Here is an 11,576-nt window from a genome sequence, read left to right on the forward strand (position 1 = left end):
TTAAGTGCGTTAGGTCACTTTGTTTTCCTCTAGCCATACTGCCCAATCAATCTTCTTACATGGGTCTCTCTCTTATTTCCCATCCATATTTTATGAATGCTGTACATAATAAAGTAAGTCACAGAGTACAATGTGTATCAAAGTTTAGGATTATAACAATTTATATAAATTCCATGACAAGGGGCAGAGGTTTTTTCTAATGTTGCCATGATGTGGTGGTGATGATCGGCATGTCTCCCTTAGGTCCCTCACCCAGGTCGTGTCAGGTCACATGTCATGGCTCATGCCTCACCTCCACTCTGGTTACTGAGCAAGATGGAAGCTACAACCAAGACTTCTACCTCATACAAGTGGTGTGGAAAAAAGAAAAAAATTAACAATGAATAAATAAAATGAAATATATATATATTTATACAGTGGTACTACGACATACGATTGCCCTAACATACAATTTTTTTTATATACGACGAAAGATTTCATATAATTTACACCTTGAAATACGACAATATTTTTAACCTTTTCCTTCCGGCGCTTAAACTATTTTCCTGTTTGCTATGACGGCTAAAAATGGTAAACCTAGAAATTGTCAGAAAACTGTTTGAATACTAATAATTATTTTCTCTTTGTTCTGAATACAATGATGTACTATGTAGCTCGATGTGATCTCTGAAAGTTCAGTTTATGCCTTATCAAGGATTCCTCCTCCTCCTGCTGTGTGATCCGTCTTCCAGAAACAGCCCGGAGAGCGATGACACCGCCCGCCCGCCCGCCCGCCCGCCACACACACACACACACACACACACACACACACACACTCTCTCTCTCTCTCTCTCTCTCTCTGACAAGTTACCTTCTACCATTTTATTATAAAATCAAAGATAATGAAAAAATTAACATGAAAGAATGATAAGTAATATTTTTTTTCACTTTCCGAGTCCTCACTAATGTCTTCGCTTTCTTCAGTTTCTTCTTCTAAATATTCACTGTCACTGTCTTCAAACTCAGAAGCACTGCTAAATACATATGTTCTGTCCTGCTCCATGATGAGTTATGATCTGAGATCCTTCGCTCTTATCAGGATGTCTCTTCGCACTTACCATGGTGCTTTCCACCCGGTGGGTCGCTGGGGTTGCCATGTGTCGCCCGGAGAAAGGGAAAATAGCTTAGTTACTGCTAAATTTCCAGAGCTATAGTGACAACACTACATGCGGAAACATGCCAGACACTTCCACTCATCATCTGACTCGAGAAACTGCACTTGGAGCTCAAAATTGAGGTGCGAAAATTCTTGATTACGGGTATGATCGCCGTCGCTACGGACGCATTGATGGAATCGTACATATACGATTGCCGGAAGGAAAGGGTTAAGATATGATTAGCCATCGGTAGGTGGCGCAGCGATCGCTCAGCTACCCAGCTAACCCGAACATTCAGCTCACGTTGTGTATTGGTAGGTGGCGCAGCGATCGCTCAGCTACCCAGCTAACCCGAACATTCAGCTCACGTTGTGTATCGCTGTTCATCCTTTGTGTATGTATGTGTCTGTGCTCCTTGGCCATGTGTATTTTTTATTAAGTTTTGTGAACTCAAGGCCCCCGTGATCATGGGTCCCAAAAGTTAAAGTTTGGCGAGAAACACACAAAATAGCCTGTATTTATATACTGATTACACTTATAAATTCAATAAACGAGTGAGTAAAAATGGTTTTCTGTCCACAAGCACCTCTTCCTCTTTGCAATGCAAAAAACCAGAACTCTCTAGATGTCATGGTTACCAAAATATCACAGGTTGAATGAGATAGTAACATCGGTTTACGTGGCCTTGTGTCCGATTGGGTTCAGCGGCCTTGGTTAGAGCGCAAGAAAATGGGCCCCTTGTATCCTCTCCTCCCCTCTCTCTCTCTCTCTCTCTCTCTCTCTCTCTCTCTCTCTCTCTCTCTCTCTCTCTCTCTCTCTCCTGTTCTGATACCACTCTCATTCAAAAATAATATGGCGAGAGACCCAAGTAAGGCGCGCGGGATAGGTGGCAGAATCAGACACAATGAAATGACTGTCGATCGCTCCTACCATTTATCGTTGGTGACACAGTGACGTAGAGTATACGTTTACTCCTGATGAGTGTTGCCAGCTCACAAGCAAAGAAAACGGGAAGAAAATAACCAAAATATAGCCATAAAAAGCCTAAACGTCTATTGACGTGCCCCGTGCCTTGTGTGATGAACGTCTATCGATGTGTTCCAAGTTTTGCGGGTTAAGTTGTTATTTTGAGCCATATAGTTAATTTATATCATGCATACAATAAACATTGTAATTTTCTTATATTAAATCTATATTTGGTTGGTATTTAAAGCATGTTATTTATTTATTTTTTTGGGGGTGGGGTGGAAATTCATATCATAAGAACGAATTAATTGTATTTCCATTGATTTCTATGGGAAAAATTGATTTGATATATATCTTTTTTGATATACAACGATCGTCACGGAAGAAGTTAAAATAGTATGTCGAAGCACCATTGTATATATATTATATATATATTTATTTTTCTTCTATGTAGGATAGGGGGCCAGCCAAGAGCAAAAAAACAAATATTATAAAAAAACAAAGGCCCACTTCGGTGCTGGTTTTCTAAAAGAAAGAAAAGGGTCAGCCAAAATTAGGGAGCAAATGTCTCGATACCTCCCTCTTAAAAGATGACAAGTCGTAGGAAGTCAGATATACAGAAGCAGGAGGGGAGTTCCAGAGTTTGCCTGTGAAAGATATGAATGATTGAGAGTACTGGTTAACTCTTGCATTACAGAGGTGGACAGAATAGGGATAAGAGGAAGAAGAAAGCCTAAAGGCAGCATCACACTAGCACTTTTTCCGTCGTCTCAGGCGATTTCCGTCGTCTTTTTACTCTTCCGTCAACTCTTTCCGTCGTCTTGAGTCAGACAGAACGCATCATTTTCGTCTAGCGCCAATTTTTAGTCAAAATAAGAACAATGGTTTCTAATCAACTTTTATTAAAAAAATTTTTTTTTTTGTTAAACGGAAGAATGCTATTATCATGACAAGAAATTTAAATGAGTTGATGAATATATATTTGTATACATATTTTTTTTCTTCTAGCCTAGCAATGAAAAGTTCCTCAGTTGTTTGTGTACATTTCCAGGGGAGTGCGAATGTGCTACGCTTTGGAATATTTCCAAGGCAAATTCCAAGTAGCTGGCCAAGGTGAGCAGTGGACAAAACACACTGACGAATTTCTCATAGAGAGTATTAGAGGTCACCGTTGCCTTTGGGATCACAGAACAGCTGATTACATTATAAGGTGCAAAAAAAGCCGCGGCTTGCTGGGGTGAATGAGGAACCATGTTTGTTTACAATCGACAAGCGCGGCAAAGGCGGAGGCAAGCTTGTGTCTGATGGCCACCGTCTGCAAAAGTTGTCAGTCGCTAGAAAATTGACAGAAAAAGAAGACGAAAAAGTGCTAGTGTGACGCCGCCTTACTGCAGTGAGGCCGTAGGTGATCAGTAAAAGATAAAAAGAAATGCAACTTTTCAGCGGTAAGAAAGAGGCTGAAAACAGTCAGTCAGAGGAGGGGAGTTGATGAGAAGAAAAGCTTTTGATTCCACCCTATCTAATAAAACTGTGTGAGTGGAACCCCCTCAAACATGCAAAGAGTACTTCATACAGGGGAAGATAAGGCCCTTGAACAGATAGCAATTGGAGGGGTGAGAAAAACTGGCAGAGATGCTTCAGAATGCCTAATTTCATAGAAGTTGTTTTAGCAAGAGATGAGATGTGAATTTCCAGTTAAGATTATGAGTAAAGAACAGAACGAGGATATTCAGTGTGGAAGAGGAAGACAGCTGAGTGTCATTGAAGAAGAGGGGATAGGTGTCTGGAAGGTTGTCGAGTTGGTAGATGGAGGAACTGAGTTTTAGAGGCATTGAAAACTACTATATTTTCTCTGCCCCAATCAGAAATCTTAGAAAGATCAGAAGTCAGGCATTCCCTGCGTGATCTGTTGACTTCCTGAATGGTTGGTCATCTCTGAAAGGACGTGGAAAGATGCACAGTGGTATCATCAGTGTAGGAGTAGATAGGGTAAGAAGTTTGGTTAAGGTCATTGATGAATAATAAAAAGAGAGTAGGTGACAGGACAGAACCCTGAGGAACACCACTATTAATAGATTTAGGAGAAGAGTGGCCATCTACCACAACAGCAATAGAATGGTCGGAAAGGAAACTTAAGATTAAAGTTCCAGAGAGAAAGATAGAATCCGTAGGAGGGCAGTTTTGAAATCAAAGCTTTATGCCAGACTCTATCAAAAGCTTTTGATATGTATAATGTGACAGCAAAAGTTTCACCGAAATCTCTAAAGGAGGATGACCAAGACTCAGTAAGGAAAGCCAGAAGATCAGCAGTAGAGCGACCTTGACGGAAGCCATACTGGCGATCAAATAGAAGATTGCTGTGACAGATTTTTAAGAATCTTCCTATTGAGGATAAATTAAAAAATCTTAGACAAGCAAGAGATAAAAGCTATAGGACAGTAATTTAAGGGATTAGAATGGTCACCCTTTATAGGAACAGGCTGAATGCACACAAACTTCCAGCAAGAAGGAAAGGTGGTCAATAGACAAAGCTGAAAGAGTCTGGCCAGGCAAGGTGCAAGCACAGAAACACAGTTTTTGAGAAAAATAGGAGGGACCTCATCAGGTCCATAAGCCTTCCGAGGATTTAGGCCAGCAAGGGCATGGAAAACATCATTACGAAGAATTTTAATTGTACACATGAATTAATCAGAGGGAGGAGGAGAGAGAGGGACAAGCCCAGAACCATTCAAGGTGTAGTTGTTAGCAAAGCTTTGAGAGAAGAGTTCAGCTTTAGAGACAGATGAGATGGCAGTCGTGCCATCAAGATGAATTAAAGGAGAGAAAGATGAAGAAGTGAAGTTATTGGAGATGTTTTTGGCTAGATGCCAGAAGTCTCCAGGGGAGTTTGAGTTTGGAAGATTTTGACATTTTCTACTTATGAATGAGTGTTTGGCAAGTTGAAGAACAGACTTGGCATGATTCCGAGCAGAAATATAAAGTGGATGAGATCGAGGAGATGGAAGGCTCAAGCACCTCTTGTGGGCAACCTCTCTATCATGTGTAGCACGAGAACAGGCTGTGTTATACATACATACATACATACATATATAGAGTAATACGAACAGGATAGGGGGTGTCAAAGCTATTCATTGACCGAAAATTCGTTAAGCGGACGTATTTCCCATAGGAAATAATGGAAATATGGGGGGGATGCGTTCTGGGCTGGTCCCCAACATACCACATGAATTAAAAAAAAATTACATATACGTTTGGCAGCATATTGGGCCACCAGTGTACCACTACTTTTATGATGTCATATGAGTCATTGGAAGTTAGAGGAACTACATACAAATTCTCTCACATTCTCGCATTTATGTTCACAAAACATTTCTATTAGCTTTTTACAAACCTTGCCCCCGAGAAAGGATTGTTTTGTAATGAATAAAGTGAAATCTTTCATGGAATACCAAAAAATAAAGCAGAGATGAGATCAGCCACAGGCGGAGACGCAGCAACCGGCCGCGCTTCTTCTTCTTGTGACCCTTTTAGCTTGGCGTGTTGTCTGTCCCCATGATATTTGTTTCCACTCCTCTATTGCTTGCTATAATGGATATCATATCTTAGTATTCATATACGCTCCTGCCATGAGGATAACCTTGACTCCATGGCACTGAGTGATAGTGAATTATTAATGAAATACCGCAGTATTTCATTAGTAATTCACTATCACTAAGTGTCACGGAGTCCAGGTTATCCTCATGGCATAAGCATATATGAATACTAAGATATGATATCCATTATAGCAGGCAATAGAGGAGTGAAAACATAAACATCATAATGAAAGTAACACGCAAGCAAAAGAGTCACAAGAAGAAGAAAAAGCGGCCAAGTGGCCGCAAGTCTCCCGCTTTGTCTGTGGCTGATCTCATCTCTGCTTTATTTTTTTGGTATTCCATGTAAGATTTCACTTTATGCATTACTTTACTTTTTAACCCATGTAGTATGTTGGGGACCAGCCCAGAATGCATCCCCCCCTATTTCCATTATTTTCTATGGCAAAATTACGTCCGCTTAACGAATTTTCGCTCAATGAACAGCTTTGATACCTCCTATCCTGTTCGTTAAGCGGAGTATTACTGTGTATATATGTATGTATATATATATATGTATGTATATATATATATATATATATATATATATATATATATATATATATATATATATATATATATATATATATATATATATATATATATATATATATATATATATATATATATATATATATATATATATATATATATATATATATATATATATATAGAGAGAGAGAGAGAGAGAGAGAGAGAGAGAGAGAGAGAGAGAGAGAGAGAGAGAGAGAGAGAGAGAGAGAGAGAGAGAGAGAGAGAGAGAGAGATGGGGGGGGAGCATGCACGCTGTTTGATTATGATAATTATGTCCTTTTATAATTACTCTTTTAGAATGTCAAGAATAAGGAGAAGGCCTTATTTTTTTTATATAGTTTCCGTGAAGACGGTGAAGTGTATAGCAGACACATTTTAACAGCTAATGGGTGTTTATGATCTTAGATATTTCATCAGGTAGAGATTCTTTTTTTTCTTTGCAACTTGGGTAAATAAGACGAGAGAAACTTTTGATTGCTGGTTTAGAAATGGTATGAATAGTGTCCCCGTTTTAGTTTTTCCAGTGCAAAAACACTACATGTTTTTACCTCCCTGAACTGAAAATGTCCCCAGAATTTGTTTCAGAAATTTGGTCACCCTAGTGTGGAGTGTTCTTAAAGCTGGAACAGAATGCCGGTTTATACATGTGCTGTAGCTGACTGCAATTCTATATCAATAAAGAAAAACCAGGCGTGAAAGGATGGACTGTGTTTCCCAGGAAGAAAGACGCGGCTCGAAGAATATTATGGGAGACACGATGTAAACGAGGCCCAACGTGGAGAGCTACCAAGGACCATGCTATCTGGTCAAAGCACTTCATAGATTGGTGCAAAGGACCGTCAGCATCGCATCCAGACCCTGAACTATTTGCCTATAACCGGTGAAGAGCAGGTAGAAACCTGCTTGATGTTGTTTACATACGGAACGGACAATCTTTCACTGAAGTCATACAAGGATTTTGCATAAAACATCGTGTTTATTTGATATTCATCACATTTTCTGGATTTGATTGCTAATTGATTAACTTGAACCAATGAAATGTGCTTGCTTACTGAAAATAAAGTAATTCACTCAAGGTGATGAAGTGTCCCAAAATGAGACCATGAACCAAGCATTTTTCGCTCGTTTTGCCATATTACATTCTCTGTGCTTGGTGAAGCTGATTAGAGATCTTCCTAATAATTTATTACTTAGTTTGATAGCACATATATGACGTAAATTTTTTTTTCCAGCATACGGAGTTGAATGTGCTAAATTAAGTTATCTGGCGAATCTGGCAACTTTTCAGCACTTTCCAACATCAGGAATTCCGGAATCTGCCACACCTAGAACGGACTTCATAGATGGAACAGATAATAACAGATGTCTGTGATATAATAGAACTGTAGGGATCACTGATCAAAGATTAAATTTTTTCTACAACCTATGACAAAGTTATAAAATTATTCAGCCACAATAAAAAAAACAAATTTATATATGAAATGCATCCTCCAGTACCTATTAACAATTATTATGTGAAAAGGCAGTTTTTGTTAACATGATAAAAAACAAGATGATCTTACACCCAGAAACCACCTACTTGAGCCATTCCTTGACATGATCCAACATTTGCATGGGAATAGCATTAATCATAGAAGTCTTCCTTGAGTAATCTTTGAACACGAACACCATGTCGAAGTTCTTGAGGTGAAACTGCACACGCTCAAAGTGGACCAACTCCACCTCATCCAGCACAATGACATATGGCGGCCACTCAGTAAGGTTCACCACACAGCCTGGAAATATCATTTTCTGTGACAAATGGACCTAATAACTTATTGAGAGAGAGAGAGAGAGAGAGAGAGAGAGAGAGAGAGAGAGAGAGAGAGAGAGAGAGAGAGAGAGAGAAACTCAGCCCTTGATTCATTGGATTTCAGATTTCATAGACAACAAAATCTCAATGGACAAATACTCAGCAACAGACATTCTGCCTGTTACTCGGTAGATTTCTTCAGTGTGACACTGCTTCAGAAACATTTTAAAACACAAAATAACAGTAAACACTTAAAATCTGATTAAAATAGATTAAAAATAATATGTATAGTAAAATAACATTATACATACCACTATATATATCATCAAATCATAAAAAGAACAATTTTTCTGAGCTTGATGGGAGACAGGTATAGACTGAGGTAAAGTATTAACATCGTGCAAACACCATGTTTACACACTGTTAACCTCTTCGTTCCTAGCAATTGAAAACAGCTCCCAACACCTTATCAGGGCTGAGTTGGGATGGGGAGATACCTAACTCAGAGACAGTGCTCTCTCTCTCTCTCTCTCTCTCTCTCTCTCTCTCTCTCTCTCTCTCTCTCCTATGTGGAAATAATGATGGTAAGTGATTCTTCATAAAAGATAGTACATTAAGAAATAAACCCCACACAAATTTTAGAGAAAAATTATAATGTGTCCTCTCTTGGCCTTTTCCGAAGATGACAAATGAGAGAAATCATTTATTTTTATGGTATATGAACTGATCTAAAGGTACAATCATCGCAAAAAGTTCAGGAGAATCAACCACAATGAACTGAAGATTTTTTTATGTTTTGTTTTCCAGTACATGGTTGGACTCGTATCTGCCAACCTCTTCCGTACAACGAGCCCCGATTGGTTTGTGACCTCACCTGCTCTCTCCCTTAACAGAAACAAGAAGAGTGAAGAGGGGTGAAGGAAAGTAGAAGGAGGTGCATGTAGTAGGATCACTCACTCTCCGCCATCTCTCTCTCTCTCTCTCTCTCTCTCTCTCTCTCTCTCTCTCTTCTCCACTTTTTCCATGCTCCATCTCATTTCTCCTTTGCCCTAGCACATCTTGCATTAAACCCATCTTTCTTTCCTTCTTCTTTAGGTCTATATTTCGGAACATATTCCCTGACCCCAGTTTTGTATATTTCCAAAAATAAGTTATATTTCTCTTGAACCGTTAATGAGTTTTCCATCTCCCAGTTTACGTTTTTAAAATAGTTCTTGAGATTCTCAATATCAGCCTTTCTGTAATTTAATCAGTCTCCTTTGTGTGTGTGTGTGTGTGTGTGTGTGTGTGTTGTGTGTGTGTGTGTGTGTGTGTGTGTGTGTGTGTGTGTGTGTGTTTCACTGTTTGATCTGCTGCAGTCTCTGACAAGACAGCCAGACGTTACCCTACGGAACGAGCTCAGAGCTCATTATTTCCGATCTTCGGATAGGCCTGAGACCAGGCACACACCACACACCAGGACAACAAGGTCACAACTCCTCGATTTACATCCCGCACTACTCACTGCTAGGTGAACAGGGGCTACGTGAAAGGAGACACACCCAAATATCTCCACCCGGCTGGGGAATCGAACCCCGGTCCTCTGGCTTGTGAAGCCAGCGCTCTAACCACTGAGCTACCGAGCGTGTGTGCGTGTGTGTGTGTGTTTCACTGTTTGTTTCACTGTTTGATCTGCTGCAGTCTCTGACGAGACAGCCAGACGTTACCCTACGGAGCGAGCTCAGAGCTCATTATTTCCGATCTTCGGATAGGCCTGAGACCAGGCACACACCACACACCGGGACAACAAGGTCACAACTAGATTTACGTTCCGTACCTACTCACTGCTAGGTGAACAGGGGCTACATGTGAAAGGACACACACCCAAATATCTCCACCCGGCCGGGGAATCGAACCCCAGTCCTCTGGCTTATGAAGCCAGCACTCTAACCACTGAGTGTGTGTGTATTTACCTAGTTGTATTTACCTAGTTGTAGTTTTACAGGGCCTGGGCTTTATGCTCGTGTGGCCCCGTCTCCATATCTACACTTATCCAATCTTACTTTAAAAGTGTGCACACTCGTTGCAGACACTACTTCTTCATCTAAACTGTTCCACGCCTCAATACATCTCTGCGGGAAATGATATTTTTTAATATCTCTCAGACATCTCTCCTTTCTCAGCTTTTTACTATGCGATCTTGTGCTTGGATGTCATATTCTTCTCTCAGGATCAGTTTCTCATTATCCACTTGGTCCATTCCGTTGATCAATTTATAGACTTGTATCAGGTCTCCCTCTCCCTTCTTTGTTCCAAGGTTGGTAGATCCATAGCCTTTAGTCTCTCCTCATATGTCATCCCTTCAAGTTCTGGGACCATTCTTGTAGCCATTTTTGTAGCCTCCAATTTCCTTATGTGTTTCTTTTATGAGGGGTCCACACTACTCCTGCATATTCCAATCTGGGTCTTATTATAGTATTTATCAATTTCTTCATCATTTCTTTGTCCATGTAGTGAAATGCTACTCCAATATTCCTCAGCAAATTATATGTTTCTCTAAAATTCTATCAATATGGCTTACTGGTTGATTGTTTTCTTCCATCGTCACTCCTAAGTCCTTTTCCTTTTTGACTTTCTCCAGTTCTACTCCATCTCCCATCTTATAGATTCCCACAGGTCGTCTTTCACTCTTTCCCATTTCCATGACATGGCTTTTGTTCACATTGAATTCCATTTCCCACTTCTTACTCCATTCCCAGATCTTATTTAGGTCTTCTTGCAGTATTTCACAATCCTCCTTTTGCTTTATAACTCTGCACAGTTTCGTATCATCTGCAAACAGATTTATGTAGCTGTTCACTCCTTCTGGCATGTCGTTAATATAAATGAGGAAAAGTATTGGTGCCAATACTGACCCTGTGGCACTCCGCTTTCTACTGCTCTCCACTTGGACTTCATATCTTTAACTACCGTCCTTATTTCTCTCCCCCTCAAATAATTTTCTATCCATCTCAATGTGCTTCCTTTTAAGCCACCCTTCTCCTCTAACTTCCACAGTAATCTTGCATGTGGCACTTTGTCAAACGCCTTTTTAAATCCAAATAGATGCAGTCAACCCATCCTCTCTCTCTTGTACTCTATCAACTATTCTAGAATAGAAACTCAATAAATTAGTTACACAAGACCGTCCTTTTCTAAAACCAAATTGGCTATTTGATATTAATTTGTTGTCTTCAAGGAACTCGATCCATTGTTTCTTTATTATTCTTTCACACATCTTGCATATTACACTAGTTAGTGATACCGGTCTGTAATTTAAAGGTTCTTCTTCCTTCCGCTCTTATATATGGGAACCACCTCAGCTCTTTTCCATTCTACTGGCACTGTTCCATTTTCTATTGAGCATTTTATGATGTTGTATATAGGACTTGCTAGTTCTTCCCTACATTCTTTCAGTATTCTGCCTGAGACTTCATCCGGTCCCATTGCCTTCTCTTCATCCAGTTCCTTCATTAACTCTTTTATTTCAAGCTTGGT

At 39.8% G+C, this 11,576-nt stretch overlaps 1 protein-coding gene across 1 annotated transcript in view; it reads right to left on the reverse strand.

The window, feature by feature from the left end:
- LOC123508984 (FACT complex subunit spt16-like) overlaps positions 1 to 11,576 on the reverse strand; it is a gene marked incomplete in the record, with an annotated part of 182,272 nt that overhangs the window by 52,558 nt on the left and 118,138 nt on the right. Inside the window, 1 exon segment of the mRNA XM_045263088.1 lies at positions 7,848 to 8,043. Coding sequence (XP_045119023.1) covers positions 7,848 to 8,043 — 196 coding nt within the window.

The sequence above is a fragment of the Portunus trituberculatus genome, chromosome 25 (genome assembly GCF_017591435.1).
Source record: "Portunus trituberculatus isolate SZX2019 chromosome 25, ASM1759143v1, whole genome shotgun sequence".
NCBI classification, from domain to species: Eukaryota; Metazoa; Arthropoda; class Malacostraca; order Decapoda; family Portunidae; genus Portunus; species Portunus trituberculatus.